General features: G+C 49.7%; 1 protein-coding gene across 2 annotated transcripts; it reads right to left on the bottom strand.

Moving 5' to 3' along the window:
• Positions 1 to 10: 10 nt before the first annotated feature.
• On the bottom strand, positions 11 to 25307 carry ELAC2 (elaC ribonuclease Z 2). Of its 2 annotated transcripts, XM_070394901.1 has the most exons (24): positions 25078 to 25307; positions 24452 to 24502; positions 24244 to 24314; positions 23140 to 23204; positions 20984 to 21041; positions 20161 to 20229; positions 18774 to 18881; positions 17855 to 17913; positions 15595 to 15653; positions 15439 to 15511; positions 14438 to 14550; positions 13813 to 13908; positions 12742 to 12880; positions 12578 to 12663; positions 11022 to 11140; positions 9755 to 9851; positions 3465 to 3603; positions 2993 to 3031; positions 2780 to 2889; positions 2100 to 2199; positions 1899 to 2019; positions 1679 to 1757; positions 1197 to 1341; positions 11 to 667 (listed from the first exon to the last, which is right to left on the bottom strand). In XM_070394901.1, the coding sequence occupies exons 1-24, from the start codon at positions 25305 to 25307 to the stop codon at positions 434 to 436; spliced, it is 2460 nt and encodes an 819-aa protein (XP_070251002.1). In that variant the 3' UTR covers positions 11 to 433. The 2 variants fall into 2 exon arrangements, with proteins under 2 accessions (XP_070251002.1, XP_070251004.1); XM_070394903.1 differs by lacking the exon at positions 18774 to 18881.

Below are 25307 nucleotides of genomic sequence, written 5' to 3'. Positions count from 1 at the left end.
GGCAAAGCACTTGTTCCGCAGGAATATTTATTGAGTTCTGGGCTCTGGAAACACTACTCCTTAAGCCTTGAGCCTTGGGCACTGAGACGTCACATCCACAACCCGTGTTCCCTGACGGCCTGTCTCTGGTGTGCGGAGGGCACGGCTTGGCGGGAACAGGCCTGGTATGCGTTCTTCTACGTGACTTAAGCCACTGGCACCGAATTCCGTTTTCTTTCCTCGCAGCTCCCTGTCCACGGCTCCGCCAGGCACATTCGTGACACGTCCAGCACACAGTCCTCACCCGGAGCCCAAGCCAAGGCCCAGCTCCCACCGCCGTTCCTGTGTGCCGCCTGTTCCACAGTGCCCTCGGCGCCCACCAGGCAGAGGGCGCACTCGGGACCCTGCGCGGGGTGGGGTGTGAGCCTTCCAAGTTCAGGGCCGCTCCTGGCCTTCATTCTGCCCTGACCTTCCTCTGTGGACTGGCAGGCCCCTCTGTATGGGCCCGTTTCCGCGAGGGCTCACTGTCCTCAGCTCCGCCCGCCTGCGCCTGGGAGAGCAGGGCCGCCCGCACCAGCCGCAGCTCCCTCTTCTCCCGGCGCTCCTCCATCTCCTCGAGGTCATCAGCAAACAGAGCTTTCAGCGGGGCCATCAGCCTGGGCACCGTGGAGAGGTCTCCGAGCCGCACCTGGAGGGCAGGACGGGGAAGACATGCCTCAGTGAGGAAGGCGCGTGACCATCCAGCAGGCACACATCCCCTCACCAACCCTGCGGCCAGACCACAGCTGGAAAAAGAAGGAAAACGCAGAGGCGGCAGGAGACTAAAGAAAGGGCAGAAACGCCCCACCGCGGCTCAGGGCGGCCAGGTGAAGGGACTTCAGAAGACTAGGCTGCCAGACTCTGAAAATCAGGCTCCTCAGAAACAAGCCTGGCCCCTGCCCGAGCCAGCCTGGCTCCCCAGTCCCAAGAGGAGAGGCCGTCTCCAGGCTCCGAGGCTGTGGTGATGGTGGGAACAGACGAGCCCCCGAGGCTGTCATTTCCAGTCACCAGCACTAAACGGGCCTGCGGAAGGTCGGGCGGCCTTCAAACCCGGTGCTGGTCCTGAGGGGTGATGGGCAGGTCCTCTCACTGCTGGCCCGACCATCCCTCCCATAGCGTCCATGTGGCGCGGTCTCTCTGCCCGGCCCCACCCGGCGCAGCCCACACCACACGCATACCTTCATGTGGTCAAAGGCAATGCCGACTTTCTCGTTGAAGTCAGGGCTGAAGAGGGGGATCTTGGCGTAGCGCTGGCTGAAGTGGTTCAGCATGATGAACCCAGCGTTCATGCGCATCCCCACGCCGATCGCCTGAGAGGTGGTGCTGCAAACAGAGGGTTGGAGGGTCGCATCCAGCTGAAGCGCCCCCTTGGGCCTACCCCTGCCCCCCAACCCGCCATATTCCCTGACATGGCTCACAGGTGATTCCAGCCTGTTTCTAGCTCTTTCTAAAGCTGGGCTGCCTCAGAGCCTTGCCAAGAGCTCTGCAGAGATAAAGCCGAAGGGCCCAAAGCCAACCACCTCCCCATCACAGCCCATAGCCCCTGGTGGGATGCAGGCAGGTCTTTCTCAGCAGGGCTGCTGTGAGGCTGAACAGTCACAAGGAGGGGAGGAAAAGGGAGGGGAGGGAGTAGGTGACAGGCCGAAGCGTTCGCAGGTACCTGTGTGTCTTTTCCACAGCTTCCACCTCCAGACCATCTTCCAGCGTGGCCTCGTGAATCAGGAGGGTGGCATCTTTCCCTAAAGGAAGCATGGGCGTGGGGCAGGGTCCTGTGCTGGACAGGCACTTTGCCCCGGATTCCTGCCCACACTCCATCCCCTGACCCTGTGCCCTGTGTGGATGCTAGGATGACCATCAAGCTGTTAGCTGCCTCTACTCACCCATCTGGACCAGAGCCTCGCAGGGCATGGTGTCCCCTGAGTAGACCAGCTTCCAGCCGGACGTATGGACCAGCGCACAGCCATAAGCATGCTTGCAGTGCCGGACCTGGCAGACCTGAAACTGGAGGGCAGGGCAGGGCATGGCTGCAGCGGTGCCCCCCCATCGCCAAACGCCCCCCGCCCCCTGCGGCCACCCCGTACCTCCTCCAGATCACAGGCTCTCAGCAGGGAGCCAATCCAGCTCTCAAGTGTGGGGCTGGAGACCTCGGCTCCTTTCTGAAGGCATTTGGCAGGGATCACACTGTGAGAAAGAAAACATTAAAACAAATTTAACTTGAATCAAAGTTTAAGAATTTGGGAAGCCCCACAATCATTATAAAGAAACACAATTTAAATCGCAGTGAGACTGAGAAAGGTCAATTAGAACAAACTAAACCCCTGGCCACCTAGAAACCTACTGGGTGAGCTGCCCACAGCGAAGGCATTGCAGGCCCTGCCCAAACGGCCATGGCTGGGCCCAGGCAGACGGACTCCTTCCCACGAGGTGGGGATAGGGCCAACTCCCACCATGCATCCCCTGGCGGGGCAGTCTCTGCACTCACAACTCGGGCACATGGCCCTGCAACTGTTTTATCAAGAGGTGTTGGCAAAAGTCTAGAAACTAGAACGTAGCTGAAATGAGGCTGCGAGGAAACGCAGCCAAGAAGACGGACATCTAAGTGAAGCCAGCTAGTGGTTTTGCCCTGAGTCAAAGCTTTCTCCCTGCTTCTGCCACTGGGCCACATCAGGGGAAGGTTCCAGGGGCATCCTGACCTGCCCCAGGTCAGCCCTGAGCTGTGGAGGGGAGGCGACAGCCTCGGGGCGGGCTGCGGGGAGCTCACCTGATGTGGTGCAGGAGCGGCTGGCACTGGTTGTGGTACTGCTGGAGCCAGGCCCGGAGCTGGGTTGGGGCAACCACCAGCAAAGGGTGGAAGGGCTTTCCCAGCGATGCCTGGAACAACAAAGTCAGAGCTGAACCAAAGGCAGGCATCGCAGGAGGCCTAGGTGTAACCCAAGCAAACCCAAAGTGGCAGTAGGTCAAGCGCTGCACTCACCAAAGCGCGTTCTCTCTGCAGCAGGATATTTAATAAGCCCTGGAAGGGGAAAGGAGATGCAGATGAGACGAGACGCCAGCAACCTCGGCCCGGGTTGGGGTCCTCACCCTCATCTTGCAGGAGCCCCTCGCCCTCTATTGGCCACCAGCCTCTAACACTGCTGTCACTGGGAGCCAGCACATGCTGACCCAAGACAGAGCAGTGGCTGGAGACCCAGCTGCCCCAGGAGGCCAAGCCCCACCTCTCTGGCTGCAGTTTCCTCTGCAGGCATGTGGGAAGGCAGACCCCTGCTGCGACATGACAGCAGGCGAACAGACCAGCATCCTTATGGGCACAATTACTGAGCTGGGTTCTGTGAACGACCGTTACCTCGCAAGAGGCGAAGAGCCAGGGTGGTGGGCAAGTTTGGGATGGAGGAGAGCAAGGCCACAGCTGCCTCAGGTGGGGCTCCGGGGTCCTGCCCAGCACTCACCGTGTGGTGATCCGCGTGCAGGTGGGACACGAACACAGCAGCAAGGCTGCTCAAGACCCTGTCCACGTCGTCGCCATAGTGACGACACAGCTGCCCAAATGTACCTTCCCCACAGTCCAGCAGCAGGGACTTGTCGGAGCTACAGAGAAAGAAGCGAGACGTTCATGGCTGAGGAGAGGCCTCTCACGGCTCAGAGGCCTGTGACCTCAGAGAAGAGTCAAGCAGCGAATGCACTCTATCTCCCATAACCTTGCGTCTGCTTCTCTGAGGACCTTGTACAAACAGGAACGCAACTGTAATGTCCATCCTCCTTATATAGAACTATCCACGGAACCCTGGAGCCCTTTAATGAAGTAGTAAGTGTCCTAGCTGGGTAGCTCAGTGGACTGGAGCGTCGTCCTGTGAATCAAAGGTTGTGGGTTTGATTCCCAGTCCGGGCACAGACCTAGGTTGTGGGTTGAATCCCTAGTTGGGGTGCATACAAGAGGTAACCAATCAATGTTTCTCTCTCACATCGCCATTTCTCTCTTTCTCTAAAATCAATAAACATATCCTTGGGTGAGGATTACTAGTAAAAGAATAAAGAATATAGAAAGTAGGATTAAAAATGGCAGCAGAGTAAGTGGATGCTGCATGGACATGCTCCCAGGAACAAGCTGGAATTACAACTAAAATACAGAAAAACTTCCTGAATAATCATTGGAAAACTCGCAGGAGAGAACCCTGATACCCAAGGACTGAAAGTGGAGACCACATAGAGGCTGGTAGGAGAGGCGGAGGCGTGGAAGGGCTGGCCGGGCGCCCACAGACCACAACTGGAGTCCTGGAGAGATATCTCAGCTGTGGGGGCTGCCACTGAGAACTCCGGGATCTAATCCCTGAGGTGGGCACCCCAGCAGAGAGCACCAGAACTGAGGAGGGTACCCATGTAACATCCAGCTGTGAAAAGCAGTGGGGTGCTGTCTGCCAGAGAATGGCAGCTGAAACTTCAGGCACCCTCTTAAAGGACCAGCACACAAAATTCCCTATGGAGCCACCTTGTGCTCTGTCAGAGGGAGGGTGAAGTGGACTGGAGCTGTGAGAACAGAATCCAGGACTAGGAACTTGGGGGATAGAGCTCAGAAGGCAGACACCCCAAGTTTCCTGGGCTGAGCCATTCCCTCACACAGCAGAAGACATCTTTCCCATAGACATATGCCTGGCCATGCTGACACGCCCTACTGGAAAACACCTTGCCCTGAGGCCACATAAGAGTAACAGAAACAATTTGCCTCCAGGCAGAAGCAACTGCCCCACTCTGTTGAAAAAATTCTTGCCACACCTGAGGACGACTGCCTGGGGGCAATTCAAGTCGGAATCCTATCAGTCTGTAGACAGAGGAGGGCTCTGGAGGCTTTGAGTCTTTGCCTGATCAAATTAGTCAGAAACAGCCTTTAACACTGTCCTGCACTAGAGATTAAGAAGTGTAGAGGATGTACCTAAAACATAGTCACAAACCCAAACAGACAACCAAAATGAGGAAACAAAGAAACAACCCCCAAATGAAAGAACTAGAGAATTCTCCAGAAAAAGAGATAAGTAAAGCAAACATAAGAAATTTATCTAAAATAGAGTTCAGAGTAAAGATGGTAAAGATGCTCAATAGCATGAAAAAAGATATAGTAACTATGGAAAAAAAACAGTCTGAAATAAAGAATGACATAACACAAATAAAGAACACATTGGAAGGAATACACAGCAGATTAGGGGAAGCTGAGGATCAAATCAGTGAATTAGAAGACAGAGTTGAAAATATCACTCAATTAGAGAACCAAAAAGAAAAAAACAATTAAAAATCAGGACAGCTTAAGGGAGCTGGGTAACAACATGAAATGTAACAATATTAGAATAGCAGGTGTGCCAGAAGAGGCAGAAAGGAAGGAAGGAATAGAGAAGGTGTTTGAAGAAATAATGGCAGAAAACTTCCCTAACCTGGTAAAGGAAAAAGTCACACAAGTCCAAGAGGCACAGAGAACCCCCAGCAAGAAGAACCCGAACAGGCCTATGCCCAGACACATCATAATTAAAATGCAAAAAATTAAAGGCAGCAAGAGAAAAGAAACTGTTATCTACAAAGGAGTTCCCATAAGGCTGACACCTGATTTCTCATCAGAAATTCTACAGGCCAGAAGGGAATGGCATGAAGTACTCAAGGTAATGGAAAGCAAGGATCTGAAACCAAGATTACTATATCCACCAAGGCTATCATTCAAAATAGTCAAATAAAGAGCTTCCCAGATAAAAGAAGGCTAAAGGAGTACATCATCACCAAGTCAGCATTACAAGAAATGGTAAAGAGACTGCTGTAATGAGAAGAAACAGAAAAACCTAAGCATACAGAATTAAAATGGCTATAAATAAGTATCTATCAATAATAACCCTAACCGTAGGATTAAATACTGCAATCAAAAGGCATAGGGTAGCTGAATGGATAAAAAAAACATGACCCAACTATGTGCTGTCTACAAGAGACCCACCTTAGAACAAAAGACACACAGAGGATGAGAGTGAAGGGATAGAAAAATAATTTCCATGCAAATGGAAAAGAAAAAAAAGCTGGAGTAGCAATACTCATATCTGATGAAATAGACTTTAAAATGAAGGCCATAAGAAGAGACAACAAAGATCACTACATAATACTAAAGGGAACGATCCAACAAGAGGATATAACCCTGGTAAACATATATGCACCCAATATAGGAGCACCTAAATATATTAAAATACTTCTAGAGGACTTTAAGGGAGAGATCGACAACAACAGCATATTTCACAGACCTAGAACAAACTCTCCAAAAATTCATCTGGAATAAAAAAAGACCCCGAATAGCCACAGCAGTCCTGAGAGAGAAGAAGAAAGCTGGAGGGATCACAATACCAGATATCAAGCTATATTACAAAGCCACTGTTCTCAAAACTGCCTGATACTGGCATAAAAACAAACATATAGACCAATGGAACAGAACAGAGAACCCAGAAATTGACACACGCCATTATGCTCAATTAATATTTGACAAAGGAGGCAAGAGCATACAATGGAGTCAAGACAGTCTCTTCAATAAGTGGTGATGGGAAAATTAGATAGACACATGCAAAAAAATGAAACTAGACCACCAACTTACACCATACATACAAATAAACTCAAAACGGATAAAGGACTTAAACGTAAGACGGGAAACCATAAAAATCTTAGAAGAATCCATAGGCAGCAAAATAGCAGACATATGTCGTAGCAATATCTTTACCAATACAGCTCCTAGGACAATGGAAACTAAGAAGGAAATAAACAAATATGACATCAAAATAAAAAGCTTCTACACAGCCAAAGAAACCATCAACAAAACAAGAAAGCCCACTGTATGGGAGAACATATTTGCCAATGTTATCTCTGATAAGGATTTAATCTCCAAAATTTACAGGGAACTCATACAACCTAATAAAAGGAAGATAAATAATCCAATCAAAAAATGGGCAAAGGACTTAAATCAGTGGTTTTCAACCTTCCTAATGCCTCGACCCTTTAATACAGTTCCTCATGTTGTGGTGACCCCCAACCATAAAATTATTTTCCTTGCTACTTCATAACTGTAATTTTGCTACTGCTATGAATCATAATGTAAATATCTGATATTCGGGATATATTTTCATTGTTACAAATTAAAGCATAGTGATTAATCACAAAAACAGTATGTAATTATATATGTGTTTTCCAATGGTCTTAGGCGACCCCTGTGAAAGGGTCATTCGACCCCCAAAGGGGTCTCGACCCACAGGTTGAGAATCACTGACTTAAATAGACACACTTTGAAAGAGGACTTACAGCCCTGACCGGATTGGCTAAGTGGATAGAGCGTCGGCCTGCAGACTGAAGGGTCCCAGGTTCGATTCCAGTCAAGGGCATGTACCTTGGTTGTGGGCACATCCCCAGTAAGGAGTATGCAGGAAGCAGCTGAATCAATGTTTCTCTCTATCCCTCTTCTCCCTTCCTCTCTGTAAAAAATCAGTAAATTTTTTTTTTAAAAAAAGAGGACTTACAGAATGCCAAGAGACATATAAAAACATGCTCGGTACCATCTCACACCTATCAGAATGGCTATCATCAACAAATCAACAAAGGACAAGTGCTGGCAAAGATGTGGAGAAAAAGGAACCCTCCTGCACTGCTGGTGGGAATGCAGACTGGTGCAGCCACTGCAGAAAACAGCATGGAGTTTCCTCAAAAAAATTAAAATGAAACTGCCATTTGACCCAATGATCCCACTTCTAGCAGCTGAATCAATGTTTCTCTCTATCCCTCTTCTCCCTTCCTCTCTGTAAAAAATATATTCCAAGAAAACAGGAACACCAATCAGAAAGGATATATGCACCCTAATGTTCATAGCAGCACAATTTACAATAGCTAAGATTTGGAAACAGCCTAAGCGCCCATCAGCAGATGAGTGGATTAAAAACCTGTGGTACATCTATATAATGGAATACTACACTACTATGAAAAAGAAGGAACTCTTACCATTTGCAACAGCATGAATGGAACTGGAGAGCATTATGCTAAGTGAAATAAGCCAGTCAGAGAAAATAAATAGCACATGATCTCACTCATTTGTGGAATATAATGAACAACATAAACTGATGAACAAAAATAGAGCCAGAAAAAAAATTTTTTAGAAGTAATCCTGTTATTTGCAGATTTCTAATATTTCCTACTTTTGTGATATTATACTATGTTAGTATAGTTTTGGTAATAAATTTAAAGTCTTTTTTAATTGAAATACTAGAGGCCCACTGCATGAAGATTTGTGCACTGGGTGGGGGGGGGGGGGGGGCCCTTCAGCCTGGCCTGTGCCCTCTAGCAGTCCTGGAGCCCTTAGATGTTTGACTGACAGCTTGCAGGGAACAGGCCTAAGCCATAGTAGTCTGGCCTCCCTCGGTGGGCACCGGCTGGCCGTGCCCCTCCCCCGATCGCCGTCCCCTCCCTCTGCCCACTGGCATTCACCTTGGCTGGCCTGGTGCTGCCTGCTCGCCAGCCCTGCCCCCTACTGACCAGTCGTTCCTCTGTTTGGTCGATTTGCATATTACGCTTTTATTATATAGGATTATTGCATAAAAATGGCTAATTATTTTGTATCTACAATCTGGTAATAGACTTATTTTGTATTTTGAAAAAATAAAATTTCATGAGAGTGGGGATTATGGGCTTGCCATAGAATATGTGTTTAATAAATAGTAGTTGAATGAAAAAAATATATATATAGAAAATACACAGAGCTATCCAAACGCTGGGCATTAAAAATGCTTATGTGGGCCAAACCGGTTTGGCTCAGTGGATAGAGCATCGGCCTGCAGACTGAAAGGTCCCAGGTTCGATTCCGGTCAAGGGCATGGACCTTGGTTGCGGGCACATCCCCAATGGGAGGTGTGCAGGAGGCAGCTGGTCGATGTTTCTCTCTCATCGATGTTTCTCTCTATCCCTCTCCCTTCCTTTCTGTAAAAAATCAATAAAATATATTTTTAAAAAAATGCTTATGTGGAATGGAAGGGTGAACATTTACCCAACCTCATAAGGATGCTGATTCTTCAGAATGCCTGTGCAGCACCCACTGGTGACAGCACCAGAGGTGGGTGCTGTGTCACAGGAGATCTGGCTCTGCCAGATGTTCTACCCCTGAGGCAGTGCTGGTTTTCTCAGCCCTATCCTCACAGCTGGCCGGGGCAGGAAGGCCCAGGGGTCCTCCGGAAATGAGTAAGTGTGAACCCTGGCGACCAGTGGAGTCCCGTTTTAGCGGCTCCCAAGCAGGACTTGGAGCTTTGATGCCACAAGCTCTGGCGGCCATGCTAGGAGCAGCTGCCTTGGCCTGTGCTCTGGTGAGGAGGTGGGTCTCTGTGGCCCTTCCTCCTCTGGGAGAGCCGTGAGATTAGGACGGCTGCACTCGATTTTCAGAGAGAAGCTCACGAGACATTACCATACACACCATGAACCTTTCAGGGCTCCTGATTAATCTCGGCTGAGAAATGACACCAGGCAAACCCAAGAGAATCAACTAAACACCATCCAATCAAAGGGCTGAACACAAAACAAATCCAGCAACCTGGAGGCTGTTTCCCGAAGTCTGAGTGAGCTCCTGAGGTTCCTCTCGGGAGCACTCTAGCCAAGACCACCAGCCCCCAGGGTTCCACCTGCTGTGGCGGCTGGAGAACTGGGTGTAGAGAACCAGCAGGCTCCGTGATGGACGGCATTTCCTGGACAGCAATCATACCTGAGGTTGACGAGCGTGGCACTGACATTTCGAATCTTCATGGGGATGGCGGACCCTGTTCCCAGGAAGATGATTTCTGGATACCGGCCTTTTTTCTCTATGGAAAAATACAGATGAAGGGTTCACTTCTTTCTGTCAAATGTGAGCCAGCATTCAGCCCTGACATGAGTAAGTCCCAGGAGGGACTGGGGTTCCCTGTGGCAAATACTCTGATGGAAGGGCCACCGTCAGAGGGGTCACAGGCTGTTTGTGAGCAAAGGGCTGTCTGTGAAGCAAATGAATTCCTCAGGCCTTTCTTCCAAAGAATTGCTGCAAGTCTTTCAGTTACAAAGGGGCCTTCCTTGTGCTTGGAATCAGCATGCACCTCCAGGGGCTGGTGTCACCTTGCATCAGCTCCTACCACCAGATCTGCAGCACCCCGCTTCCCAGGACTGTGGGCTCAGGGTCAGCTCCAGAAAGGAGAGAGGCACAGCTGGGGCTGAAATCCAGGGCACCTGACGATTCTGTCGCTGGAGCCACCTCCACTGCCTCGCCAGTCTGACCGGCACCAAGTGCACATCCGAACCAGAAATCCAATCAAACCCAAAGCAAGTCAGTCAGTCTTCCCCAAAACACCAGGAGGCCAGGACAAGAGGTTACTTGCCTGGGACTGAGTAGGTTACAAGCCCGCCTTCTACTCCAGCTGTGTCTATTTCTATCATTAGTTAAAAGGACACTGGGGCCCAGCCAGTATGGTTCAGTGGTTGAGGGTCGACCTATGAACCAGGAGGTCATGTTTAATTTCCGGTCAGGGCACTTGCCCAGACTGTGGGCGAGATACCCAGTGTGTAGCATGTAGGAGGCAGTGGATCAATGATTCTCATCACTGATGTCTCTCTCTCTCTCCCTCTCACTTCCTCTCTGAAATTAATAAAAATACATTTTAAAATAAAGAAAGAAAAGGACACTCCTCAAGGGGCTAGGAAAGCTGAGGAGGCGACGGGCGTGGCCGGAATCTTCGGTGGCTCCTCATTAGCAAAGACAGGATTCGGTCCCCATTCAACCGCGTCCTGGCTCACAGTTCTCCCCACGCCTCCCAGGAGCTCCCAGAACTGCTGCTCTCGGCATGAGCCCTGGAGAGAGCCCGTGTGCCACCAAGCCTTCCCTTCGCTGTTCCAGAAGGGCAGGCACTAATGTTTCCCAACAGGAAAGAGGGAAGCAGGGGAGGGCACACATTAACCCAGTGGGTGCTGGGCTGGGAGAAGGGCTGCCCGGGTCCCTCCCTCACCGGCTGGGGCTGGGCTGTTCTGTGCGGTCTCCTTATACTCCTGCACACTCTCTTGGAAATTGGGGAGCTCCAGGGCCTCGGCTATGAATTCATCAGGATTGCAAGTTAGAAGAGCATCCCTGCAAAGAGAAAAGTATTTCAGGCAACTAAAGTTGTTTCAAATCAAGATTGAAGACCAAGCGCCTCAGAGTCTGGGCGGTTTTATTCCGTCCATGGGAGTCTCAGAGTGAGCTCTGAATAGCTCCAGCTCCTCAGAACACCTCCCAGCTGAGCCAGACAACCCTGGCACCATTGACATCTGCTCACTGAATGCTGCCAGCATCCAGACTCCCCTGGAGGCCGGGGAAAGGAGGGAGGCAGGGGAAATTACCCCAAGCAGTGCCTCTCAAACTTATGTGCACACAACTCATCTCCTTGAACCCCGTCAAACTGCAGGGCCTGATTCAGTGGCTCTGGTGGAGCCCGAGACTCATCCCCTGAAGCCTCCGAGTAGTGCTCTGCTGCTGCCTGGCCACGCTGAGCGCAAGCCTCGGAGCAGTGGCTCATCTGTCATCTGAGCACTGAGATCACCTAAGTGACCTTCGGTCAGCAGTTCAGGAATTCCATTTCCCACAGTTACCAGGTGGGCATGGGTACGGCTACATTTGTTAATCGCAGCTTTGTGAATGCCTCTGCCACTGCAGACAAGCCTCCACCCTGCCTGGGGCACCGTGCTTGTCTCTCAGCATCACGCGGCCCCCAACACCCTGGAGCACACACTGCAGAGCGGACAGGCAACGCCAGTGACTCCAGATTCAGGCCTTGAAAACTAAGGACGGGGGGCTACAGAGCCTTTCGGGACGGCAAGGTGTTTACCAAGTGCTGTCAGGAGCAGCGGTCGCCAACCTTTCGGACTTCACAGACCACTAGTGGTCTGCGGACCACCGGTTAGTGACTGCTGGTCACCAATGTCCCTTGGGCTAAGAACTACCCTAAGGGAACACTTCCAGTCAGAGATTGATACATGAGGCATTTACTGTTTCATTAAAACAGCAAAAACTTGCGAATGCCTCAATTTAACAAACACCCCTCTATGGACCTCTTGGGAGACTATATAATGACACAGGGAAGTCTATATTACACAGTGTCAGGTACTATATATATATACAATACATCCCATATACTCCAAGTTAAAAGAAAAAAACTTTGTCAACCACCCTCTCATCTAGTGCTGAAGGGACTTTGGGGGATTGACTATCTTCACGATACAGTTCATATTTCTACACTGAAAACAATGAACATGCATCACTGTTCCCAGCAGAGAAAACAACTGCAGAAAGGGATAATCATGGACGCCACCTTCCAGCTCAACACGAGGTCAGCTGGTTTCAGCAACGCGCTGATCCTGGGGCACAGCCGCACGCCCGCCTGCGGGCTGTCTGTCGCTCTGGCTCGTGGGACAGTGGCAGATGGGTAGTTCCAACAGACACCACGTGGGCAAAGCCTAAAATATTCACTACCTGGCCCTTCCCAAAAACCACCTCCGGCCCAGACCGTCCACAGGCTGAGTCACAGACCTCTGCCACCCCCTCCGGGGCCGGAGCTGGTACTTGAGGAGGCATTCGGCACGGACCGTGGGCACAGAGAAGGCGGCACCTTCCTCCTGAAAGAGAGAGAGCACACTCCCTGGAGAGAGAGAAGGGGGAGCGCCCGGGCCACAGGGGTCGTCCTGTGACACTACCTTACAGTGGAGGCTGGCGAGTGGGGGGAAGATGTCAGGGTGGATGAGATTGAGCTGTGTCTGGATCTTGTGGCTCCGGAGGTTGTGAACGGACGTACACTTCTCATTCAGGATCAGGTGCTGGGTGTCAGGCCCAAACCTAAGAAGGAACAGACTACACATGCACAGCGTCCTGTAGGGCCTCGTCCTGAGGGTCAGCAGTGGGAACAGAGCACCAACATAGACGGAGGTGTTCAAAGAGAATAAGTGACTTGTACAGAAAGACTGTTACTAACTGGCCAGAGTCCTACTACTTGTCTCAAAGTCCAGTTTCTCCCCAAACTCAAACCAGAAAAAATAAAATACCAGAAAAAAATTAAAGTTACAATGTTGGGAGCCTACAGCTACAGTCAGGAAACAGAGTGCAGTGCGGACTGGAGAAAAGCCTGGGAGGAAGGAAGTACCACATGTCAGACACAAGACCTAAAGGAACAGGCCGAGGAGGGCCGAGGAGTGAGAGGCGCCGGGCCAATAAGGGAAGAGATGCAGGAGTTGCCGGGAGAACCAGGACAGGCAGGTTGACCCACCACCCAGCGTCACCACGTGCTGCACATAATTCCCCACTCGATGCTGGCCCAGCCAATGCGGCCAACAGGAAAGCGTGCCCTCCTTCTAGCACTACATTCTGGTAGACCATCTGCCTCACAGGGCAGTTGGGAGGATTAAAGAAAATAAAACAAAATGTAGACTATTTAACACATTGCCTGACAGGGTGTTTAATAAACTGAAGCTCTCATTTTAAACCCGCAAGTCTCTTCTTAGGCTACACGCGTGGAATTGTCAACAACAAGGCAGCGTTTGTTCAGACCCTGAGTGTAGAGGGTGTGAGCTGCTGCTAAACGGGCCTCACGCAAGCAGGACGTGTGCGCACACGGTGCCCCCTAGCGGTGACACTTTAAGAGGGATGCAGGCGCTGGCTCAGAATGCAGGGACAGCAGGAGTCCCAGGGAAGTCTAGGCAGGCGTGGAGTAAGGGTGGGAGCCCTTAAAGGAGAGGGGAACGTCACGCGTGCTGCTGGGCCAGGCTCCGTACCTCTCCATCCACTGCTGGTACCTGCCATCCGCAAGCACACTCTCCGGGGCCAGGTGAGCCACCAGGGCCACGGGGGCATCGGCACTTCCTTGGAACCTGGATGGGAGGAAGGTGGGCTTTGCTTTATAAAATCACACAACCTCAGAGCACGCACAAAGCAGACTGGGCGGTGAGGGAGGGGCACCACTCGGCTCTGGGGGACCACAGTGAGCCCTCAGCCTCGAGTCCAGGCCGGGCTGTCCCCAGCTGCTCCCAGAGGTGCCAGAGCAGGGCGGAGCCCCAGACTGCCCGGGTCCCTCTATGCACAAGCTCTGGGCCTACCTACACTTAAAACTCTAACTGGCCATTAACGTCCTAGTCTGTAGGTCTCTGCTTTGTCATGTTTTCTAATTTCACTTCAAGGCTGCGTAACCCACAAAGCCCACCAACCACCCATCACCAGTAAAACCTGCCAGCAGGACGAGCCTAAGGTAGGAGACTGCCTCGGCCTTTCAAATCCTGACTGAGTGTCCCAGTGGCCTGGCTCTGGGCCAGGAGCAGCCACAGGTTTGGGGGCGCCCTGTTGATGCCACTGGGCCCTACGTGCAGTATGTGGGCTCTCACTCGTCACCCCCAGGACCGTTACCTCTGGAAAGCAGCGTTCTCACAGATGGGTTGAATGAATCCTTTGTCTGGACACTCGATCACAACAAAAGCGAGCCCGGGGTCCGGGGGAGTACAGATCTCTTCAGCCAAAATCTGCAGGGTCAGAGGGTTGTGTCGCTCTCGCAGAGCAGCGCCAGCGCAGCAAGCACACCCCGGCCCGCAAGCCCACTGCACAGCCCAGGAGCCCTGCCAGCAACACAGGGCCAGGGGGAGGAGCACCACTGCCCCCGCCTGCCCCTGCTCACTCAGGCAGGCATCTGACCAGCAGAGGGCACTTCAAACCAACAGTGACCAGAAAGCCAGGCGTGGCACGCACGGCTCTCTCAGGTCTGTGGCCACTGGCCTAAAGTCCTTAGACTCTAGAGCAGCGGTTCTCAACCTGTGGGTCACGACCCCTTTGGGGGTCGAACGACTCTTTCACAGGGGTCACCTAAGACCATTGGAAAACACATATATAATTACATATTGTTTTTGTGATTAATCACTATGCTTTATGTTCAATTTGTAATAATGAAAATACATCCCGCATATCAGATATTTACATTACGATTCATAACAGTAGCAAAATTACAGTTATGAAAGTGCAACGAAAATAATTTTATGGTTGGAAATCACAACATGAGGAACTGTATTAAAGGGTCGCGGCATTAGGAAGGTTGAGAACCACTGCCCTAGAGAAGACATCCTGGCAAAGAACAAGGTAGCCTTCTTTGGGGCCATGCACCCAAAGTCCATCCTTCTGGGGGTCTTCCCTGAGCTCACGTACAAGGGAAAGCATCATCCTACCAGGAGGGGGACCCCCAGATCCTAAGTGGGATACAGAAGTGCCCACGGCAGCCAGCGTAGCTTAGCCAAGCGACAAAACCCAAGCTGTTCCACTTCCCTCAAAAGTGCTGTCTGCAGGGCCCGAGCCGGACAGAGACTGTCCCTGTGCCAGGCCCTACCTGTAAATGCGGAAACATCGTGAAAGGGGCATCTCACCTCTCTTCCCTCAAAAGTGACACTTTTCCCATCCTTGACGGCAGAAATGATGGGAGCGATGGCAGCTGTCCCCCTGGAAGGAAGAGAGAGGAGCTGTGAGATGGAAGCTTTCCCACCAGGTGGCCCCACAGGCCCCGCGGGGTGGCCCAAACTCACACTGGGAGGCCCAGCTCTTTGGCTCTGAGCACCAGGAAGTTTCCTTTCTTCAGGTGAAGCTGTAACAAAAAGAACGCAAGTGTACTTTCAGTGACTAACGAAGAAGCTTGGTTTAATCAATTTTCTAGTAAGTGCATCTTTCTGGTTTTACTTATTATTGTTATTACAACTTCAGATAAAGTATATTATATTCTGAAGTCATTTGTTTTGAAACGCTTTAGTAATAAAACGCTTTTAGTAATAAAAGCTAACTTAAAAACACAGTGCTTTCTTTCCCAACATTAATTCCCTATAAATGTATAAAATGTCACCCATTCCCATAGCAAGTAAGAAGTATCCTTCTAGCATCCTAGTGGAGAAAAGCTGCGCTGTGTCATCGCCCTGCACTCATCAACTAATAGCTACAGGAGTGCCACCGAACACGGTCTAATGGAGAAATGACCACACGCATCACTGTCACGCAATATTCCGGGACAGTGACAGGGTAATAAAAGTCTGGACAGTTTCTCCTCTATTTTTCACACATTTGGCAATATAATGCTGTTGCTTTTATGATAGAAAAGTTATAATAAAAAATTTCCGATATGTTGTTATTACAAAGGGAAAATAACAATCCTATCATGAAACTTCATAATCATCATTCTATACTTATATTTGTTCACACATTTTTAGGATCTGCATATTTCACACACACATAATAGAGAAAAACGGTAGAAATGGGATAAAATGTTAATAAGTCTTTGGGTGATGAATTATTTTTGATTCTTCTTTTCTAAATCTTTATATAAACGATTTGCATTTTCTTTTTACTTCCTGAAGTTAAGAAATGACTCAGGGCAAAGTCTCTAACTTGGATTCTAAGTCTTATTAACATTCTAGAATTGTCTGTCTTCAAAAGCATTACCCTAGAGCAGGGGCATATGCCTGGGTTGCAGGCTCAGTCCCCAGCAAAGGGAGTATAGGAGACAGCCAATCAATCATTCTCTCTCATCATTGACATTTCTCTCTCTCTCCCTTCTTCTCTGAAATCAATAAAAATTAAATAAAATCAATGGAAAAATATTCTCAGGTGAGGATTTAAAAAAAAAAAATTACCATGTAAACCATTTTGGAAAATTATTTCGCTGTCTAAAAACTCAGAAATATAAAAGTAATAAGACTATTGGCAGTACATAACTTCTTTTTTTAAAAAAAATATATCTTTATTGATTTCAGAGAGGAAGGGAGAGGGAAAGAGAGATCGAAACATCAATGATGAGAGAGAATCATTGATTGGCTGCCTCCTGCACGTCCCCTACTGGGGATCAAGCCCACAACCTAGGCATGTGCCCTTGACCAGAATCGAACCTGGGACCCTTCAGTCCGCAGGCTGACGCCCTATCCACTGAGCCAAACCAGCTAGGGCAGTACTTAACTTCTATAAAAATTACAACTATTACTCAGATAAGTTGATAAGTGATACTGACAATGATCTTTCAATAACTAACGTTACTACTAACCTTTCATAATTGTTAACACTTGCTGTTGTTACAATTTGGATGAAAATTACCAATGTTTTAAAATGGACATTTTTTCTTTCAGATAGAGAGTCGGCCTTCAGAATGACAGAATGAAGTATCCCAGGTTTGATTCTGGTCAAGGGCACATGCCTGGGTTTCATGCGTGATCCCTAGTAGGGGGTGTGCAGGAGGCAACCAATCATAGATTCTCTCTCTTCATTGATGTTTCTATCTCTCTCTCCCTCTCCCTTCCTCTCTGAAATCAATAAAATATGTGTTTGTGTGTGTGTATGTGTGTATGCGCCATTCGTCAGACCTGAAAAATACCTTATTGTAATAACACTTTCATAGAGTTTGACCAACTTCAGATTTGCAGATCAAGGCCTTTGTAAATGCTAGCCAATATTTAATTAGTGCCCTGCTGTTAGCAGTTAAATAATATTAACTAAAACAGAGTTGAAAGATTCTGAATAAAGGCCTGAATCATCTGAAAGAAAACAAAACTTTCTCTAAAAAAGTAGCCTTTAACTTCAGAAACTTAGCCTTTAACTTCAAAAGATAGCCAAATATTTCAGGCAGTCCTAATGTGAACAATGGAGAGAATCTGTAGTATGCAACAGCACAGGTGGATACTGGGAAATACAGGTATCTGTGGTTTCACCTTGGCACAGGGGGCTCAGCAGGTACTCCCTAGGAACTACTGGAAAAGTGCTGGCTCAAGGTCACCACCCTCACGTAACACCCACCAGAAAGGTGCTCACCTTACAGACGAAAGCTACGACCAAGGAGGGGTCCCTGCCACCCCTTCTCTGGCTGACACCTGAGAAAAAACAAATCTGATTATAACTGTGAAGGCTTACAGGCTTCCCAGGTGGATGGCCATCGGATACCTAATTTGACTCCTCACACCACGAAACAGATAAACTCTTCCCTACAAAGGCTGAGGAAGGCACTGGGGTTGTTTCCATCAGACCTGGTCTTCCCCACTCATTTGGGAATCTAAGTGAGTGAAAAATGCAAAACTCCATCCAAAAAACTTTCAGAATGGCGAGTGAAAAGTGACACATTTACCAAGCAGTGGAGAAGTGAGAGAAACAAGTTGCAAGGTGCTTTATAAACAAGTATAAAAATATGTGAAATGACACAAGAGCTAAGAGGCCTGTGGAGAAAGTCTGGGCAGAGTCTGCGCCCGTTCCAGCCAGGAAAGGATGCTACAGGGCCGGCCTCTTCTCGGTCATCAGACAGGACCACCTCAGGGCAGAAAGGGGAGCTTATCAGGCCTGCCCAGCACTGGACAGGCCCTTACGCAGTCCGTCCTGATACATCTACTCTGGGGATTTACTTCATTTCCCAGCAGGCTGTCACTCTGAAAGAAAAGGTGCAGATCCGCTCCCTGATACGACTGCTTTGTCAGCTTAGCAGTTACAGTTCTGCGTTCATGACAAATGAATTTGCATTGATAAAAAGCCTATAAGCCTCTGTATGAATCCATATGCCTCTGGGTAAAGAGCAGAGTCTGGGCGCACAGGGCCGCGGACTGGCTCTGTGTACAGGCCGAGTCACACTGTGCAGGAGCACAGCAGCCGCTGTTCAGGGGAGCCTGGGTGAGGGCTCTCAGAGAGCAGGGTGGCCATGGCGGAGAAAACAGTTCCGACAGTGACTGTTCTGTGACAGCATTACCATCTGGCAAGCGCTGCTCGTTTTCAGAGGATGCAGAGTCGGAAGACTGCTCTGGACTGCGCCTGTCTGGACTCTGTGCTGGCTGGTGATTTCCACACTTCTCTTCACCTGGTCAGTACGAGAAACGATCAAATGACACACCTGCAAGGGGAGCTCCCAGCAGAGCCTGGGTGTTCACACGTGGGAACGCCATTAAGCCAGCAGGCCTGCTCCTAGCACAGTAAACAGACACCCCCCAGCCCCCGCTGGTCTCCAGGCGGCATTTACATCAGACTCCCTTTCCATTTCTGCCCAGCGCAGAGCCCTGACTAAGGTGAGAACTCAACAGGGTTTGTTAACTAGAAAGCATGCAGGCAGTAGGCTAGTTTACGCATTATCATCACTCTCAATAAACAGACTGGGCCTGAAAGTGGCCCATCCCCCTGAGAGGGGACGTCATCTGGCAGTCAGTTAAATCTCAAGGTGAGGAAGCAGCCACACAGTGGTGGGTCCCAAGGAAGCTGCCTGCTCCCCGGCACGCTCATCCCCATGGTCTGCACGCTGGGAAAGCAAGGCCAGAAAGCTGAGCAGGTTCCCACTGGCCACACAAATATACGAAAAAGCAAACTGCTCCGTGCTAGGGAGGGACACAGGGTGCCGCACAGGAACAGTGGGGCACACAAATCAGGCAGGGCGGGGTCAGGACAGGAAAGCCACCTGAGCAGGAGCGAGCCAGGCAAGGCGGGTTCGGGTCAGAACCTCACGGTGTGCACTGCGCACTGTGCACTGTGCCTTTGCCGGGGGCACGCCCCTCGCCTCCCTCCCTTCTTCACCCGCGGCCCCGTGCAGCCCATCTCCTGCCAGGTCCCGGCATGTACCCCTTCAGCACTCGGCCAGCCATGTCGAGGAAATGTCTCGACTCCTTGGAATCTGCCTGGCAGTCAGTAAAACCCGATGGAGTGTGTTCAGTCAGACTCAAGGGCAACACCCACAGGGCAGGGTCTGACGTGGACTGTCCCTCTCTAGGTCAAAACTACTTCCCCCGGCCCTGGAACCAGAAGGGGTTCCTGTGACCTTCTGACCTTTGACAACGCTTCTACTGGGTGGCCGTGTGCTTAAAAATGCATCAGAATCCTCTCATCAAAAGAGGTACTTACATCTGTGGTAAATACACCTCGAGCAATAAATGCAAATCTAAGAGCAATGTGTTTTCAGCAGCGCTCGATTACATTATATTCCAAAGTATAGTCATTATCATTACACACGAGTTAAACGTGTCTGCACAGATCAGAAGCTCCGTAAGGGCAGGAACCGTACCTTAATTTATCCAAGCAGTTTCCATTCTCACCCATGCCGGCCCCACCCTGGACCTACGCCCTCCTCCCAGGAAGTGTGCCCTTGTACTCACTGTATATGGGGATCTGGAACACCGTCATGGTCTCATCCTTGTATTCGGGTGCGGAGTGGGGCCGCACAGCTTCGCGCAAAAGAGGAAAGCAACCGCATTAGGACAGACACGCGTGAAAGTCCGCTTTCCAGACCACCAACCACAAGCAGCTGAACTGACTTGGGATTGTGGTGAGAATCTGCACTAAAACCAGAGTTTCTGAGCAAATTAAAATTCGGGGGAAAGAAGCAAAGTATATTTTCATCAGTTACTAGGGCCAAATGAAAAGACACGATCACTGGTGACTATCCATTTGTGAAAAAGAAAGAAACTAATACTCCAGTTTAAGAAGCACAAGGTAACAGACAACACCGTGAGGCCGGAGAATCTGTGGTCTGCACTGTGAGAGCCAGTACAGGTTCTGGAATAAGATACTGGCATTTCCACAGAAGAGGAGCGTGAACACCCTGGAGGAGCACACCGCCTCCAGGGCAGGGGCTGCGGCATCCTCGTTAGGCCTTTCCCTGGGAAGAGGCGCACGCAGCACAGCCAAGCTGAGGCTCGGTGTAAAAGGACAGGGACAAAAGCTGCAGGTCCCTCTCATACCCTTCCTCCCTACTGCAAGAAACTCAAGGTTCATCGGCTCTGAGAACTGTCTCCAGCCTATATTTGAGGGGAATGAGGTAGGGGCACATAATGTGACAGACATTTTAAAAATGCACCTATGTTGAGGAATGATTCAGTTTAAGGTTTAATTTAGTCAATCCCCATGGATTCTAATTTGATAGATGGGGGCATATGTGAGAAAGAAATGGCAGATACTGAGTCAGAGGCAGGGACATACCCAGGTCTATTCCTTTCAATGGACCAGAAAATATTTTGATAGCTTCTAGGTATTTTTCCTACAAAAAAGAAAGGAAAGAAAAGTGAGCAGTTATAGTTGCATAGATGCAGGATGCAACAATGTATTTGAGTACGTAAGAGGCATCAACATGACTTATAATAAGTATTTAAACTTCCTCTCCACAAATCATTACCAAGTATCCACCATCTGTCAGATGCCAAGGATTTAGCAGGGAGGAGATGGGATCCCTGCCCTCATCCAGTGGAGACAAAAATGAAACAAATGATAACACAAACAAGGACACAGTGGCAGTTGTGCTAAGAGCTCTTCAAGAAAGAAGCCCGGCTGGCATAGCTCAGTGGTTGAACGTTGACCTAAGAACCAGGAGGTCACAGTTCAATTCCTGGTCAGGGCACATGCCCCAGTTGCATGCTCAATCCCCAGTAGGGGGCATACAGAAGGCAGCCGAACAATGATTCTCTCATTCTCATCACTGATGTTTCTATCTCTCTCTCCCTCTCCCTTCCTCTCTGAAGTCAATAAAAATATATTTTTAAAAAATTTTAAAAATTAAAAAAGAGGAGAAATGCAGGGGGCTGAGGTATAACTTGTCTGGAGAATCAGGGATGGCTCCCGAGCCATCCCTTTTGGCTGAGCTCTGAAGGATCAGAACGACTCAGGCAGACATGCAAGGGGGTAGAGGTACTCATGCATGGATGAAACCCTGATGTGGGAAGAGCTTCAGTGGGCGGCTAAGAATTGGTCTATGTAGCTCCAGCCTGGTGACTGGGATATAGATGCAGGAGTGGGCAGGGCCGGCCTGCAGGAATTATGGGCCTTATTAAGGTGTTTGGACTTTCCTGAATGGAGAACCCTGGAAGGGTTTTAGAATGGAAATAACATGTCTGCTATTAAGCCTTAAAGAGGTTCCTCTGGCTACTATGTGGTAAGGTGGACTACAGGGAAGCAAGAATGGAGATTGGAAGCTACCACAGTACACAGGTGCAGCAGACAGGGATAATGAAGGCCCTGATGAGATGGAGACAAATGGATGGATTTGAGACATCATATTGGAGACAATTAATAGTCCTCGGTGACTGGCAACCTTCCTCTTAAGAACTGGGAAATAAACTGCTATAGTCAACAGTTACAACACACACACTTTTCAACGGTGAAGCAGATCTGAAAGGTATGAAGATGTCTCAAATGTAATAAATAGGTAAGAATAAAAGACAGCACTTATTGTGTGCCTACTTGGTGCCAACCCCTTAGGGGGTTTTTGTTTTTTAAGTATTTTTTATTTTATTTATTTGTTTTTAATTTTTAGAGAGGGAGAGAGAAAAAATCTAAGTGAGAGAAACATTAATCAGCTGCCCCCTATAATGGATCAGACCTGAAACCTGGGTGTATGCCCTGACTGAGAATTTTTATGTGTATATTATTTTATTGATTTCAGAGAGAGGAAGGGAGAGGGAGAAAGAGATAGAAACATCAATGATGAGAGAGAATCATCCATCGGCTGCCTCCTGCACACCCCCCACTGGGGATCGAGCCTGCAATCCTGGCATGTGTCCTGATTGGGAATCAGATCGTAACCTCCTGGTTCACACCTGACCCAGAATTGAACCGGCATCCATTAGGTGCATTGGACAACACCCAACCAACCGACCCATACCGGCCAGAACTGATTTGGTGTTTTATGTGTGTTATTTCTTTCTTTTTTAAAAATTTTTACATTTTTTTAATTGATTTTAGGTAGAGCAAGGAAGGGAGAAACATCAATTTTGTTTTTCCACTTTTTTATGCATTCATTGGTTGCTTTTTGTCTGTGCTTTGACCAGGGATCAAACCCACAATCTTGGTGTGTCAGGACGATGCTCTAACCAACTGAGCTACCTGGTCAGAACTGTCATTTAATCTTTAATAACTCTATGAAACATGATAGCCATTTTATAGATGAAGAAACTGAGGTAACTTGTTCAAGGTGATATAGTTAGTAAGTTTTGGACTCAGGCCTCTTAATTTTGAAAGGTAAAGTGTTTACTTCACTATTGATTACCTCTGGAGGCAGAAGCCTGATTTACAAAAATGAAGATTCTTGTTATAACTTTGAAAAAAGGATGGGTTAGGTTTGGAAGCTGAGTCAGGAGACTCACCAGTTGTGGGGGTCCAGAAAGCACACACTTTGGGAGCCCGGTTTCCTTTAGAGTAAGAATCATTCCTAGAAAGGACAAGTACAGTCAGATCTCAGCACCCTGCCCAGCAGGCACTGCCAGCAGGACGCCTCATAACCAGCTACTTTTCCATTTGTCCTCATTCAGCTTTTAAGGACCAGGGAGCACGTGTGCAGCAGAAGGGACACCATACACCCCTCAAGCGCCTCTCCAATAGGCAAGGCTGATACCAGGCGAGGCAATAGGCGCCTGGGGCACAAAACCATTCAACTGAAGGGAGGGTCTTAAATTCTGCAACGCAGAGACCTTCTGGCCTCGCTCTAGTCTCAGCTCTGAGAACGCAACTAGTGCAACACTCCTTCCTACCCACACCACAAAGCTTAGAGAATCTGGCTGCGACACAATGTTGACCTTTGCAGTGGGTGGACGTGAAGAACGGGGTATTACGGATAGTGGGTATCTGTGTGGAGCCCCTCTGTTCTCCATGGTAAATGCATTTATTGTAATCTCCATCACTACACTCTCCAGTTCACTGTCACGTATCTCCAGTCAAGCGACTCAGTAGACGAGTGGATGGTAACACCGAGGGCAGTATCCAGGTTAAACGCTGCCCTCCTGAGGAACGGCTTCCGATGCTCTATGCCAGTGGTTCTCAACCTTCCTAATGCCGTGACCCTTTAATACAGTTCCTCATGTTGTGGTGACCCCCAACCATAAAATTATTTTCGTTGCTACTTCATAACTGTAATTTTGCTACTGTTACGAATCGTAATGTAAATATCTGATATGCAGGGTGTATTTTCATTGTTACAAATTGAACATAATGAAAGCACAGCGATTAATCACAAAAACAATATGTAATTATATATGTGTTTTCCGATGGTCTTAGGCGACCCCTGTGAAAGGGTTGTTCGACCCCCCAAGGGGTTGCGACCCACAGGTTGAGAACCGCTGCTCTATGCAGAGCTGACGGGCACACAGAGAATTCCAGCTCCCCTGGACTCAGAAGCTAAGCAAGAAAGGGCAAGGCAGCCTAAAACCCCGCAGTGTCCCTCCAGCCGGGGACCTTGGAAAGAACAGACTCACCACACAATCCCCCAACGTTACTCCAGTGCATTCGGGTCAGGAATATGTTGTCCAAACGAGACACCTTCAGCCTAAGAAAGAGAAGACATTGGAGCAGGACAAAGTGGAGGCATCAGGGACCCTTTCTGCAGCTACAAAGACACTGCTTCTTCTCACTTCAGCTTTCAAAGCCCATGATCACCTCCCCCAAAGAAGGCCGCTGACTCACTTGTGCTCCTGCATGAGTCGCTGGACTCCTTCCCCGCAGTTGAAGAGATACCTGCAGGACGAGCATTACAGAAGTTACTTAAAAGATTCTATTTGGTAAGATTCCCACCACCGTTTAGATGTTTTAGTGCACGCTGTGGGGGGGAAAAAAAAACCAGGAGCTGAAAACCCATGCTGTACTAGCCAGCCACGTTCTGCTATTAGGATGCTAGATTTGGGAGGCTTCGACAGAGACCCGGCGGGATCGGGGTCGGGGAGGCCGTGCAGGCTGGTGCTGGTGCCCCGAAGGCCCTTTCCCCCTCGCAGACCCGGCGACCTCACACACCGACCCCGAGGCCCCGCCCGGGCGCGCAGGGCAGGGGGTGCGGCTCCGACAGGGAACTCGGGGGGCCCAGGGTTGGAGGGAGACCGCTTAGACCCGATCCTGGGGTTCTGCAGGGACCCCGGGCACGTGACGGCGTGGGATTAAGGGACCCAGGATGCCCCACCCAACAACCAAAGACAAGTTCGCAGCAACGCGAAACCCCCCGTGTCAGCAGGGCGCTGGGGCCCACGGAGGTGCCGCGATGTTCCCGGGCGCCCGGGGCTCGGGGAGGGTGGGGACGGACTCCGGCGCGGCCCACTGACCGGTTGTACTCGGAGAAGACATAGAGCGCCGCGCCCGCGTCCCTGCCGCCCGCCGCCACCACCTGCAGGTACACGGTGTTCGGGCCCCCGGGCTCCCACGACGAGCCGCGCTTCTCTCGCGTGCGCAGGTGCCTCAGCGGGTCCTTGGGCGGCCGCGAGCGGCGGGCGGGCCCCTGCGACATGGTGCGCCCGGCCGCGGAGCGCAGCAGCAGCGAGCGGAGAGCCCACAT

The sequence above is a fragment of the Myotis yumanensis genome, unplaced genomic scaffold (genome assembly GCF_028538775.1).
Source record: "Myotis yumanensis isolate MYYU_CA2020_CCGP unplaced genomic scaffold, mMyoYum1.0.hap1 SCAF_16, whole genome shotgun sequence".
Taxonomy (NCBI): Eukaryota; Metazoa; Chordata; class Mammalia; order Chiroptera; family Vespertilionidae; genus Myotis; species Myotis yumanensis.
This window is presented reverse-complemented; position numbering and strand designations above follow the sequence as displayed.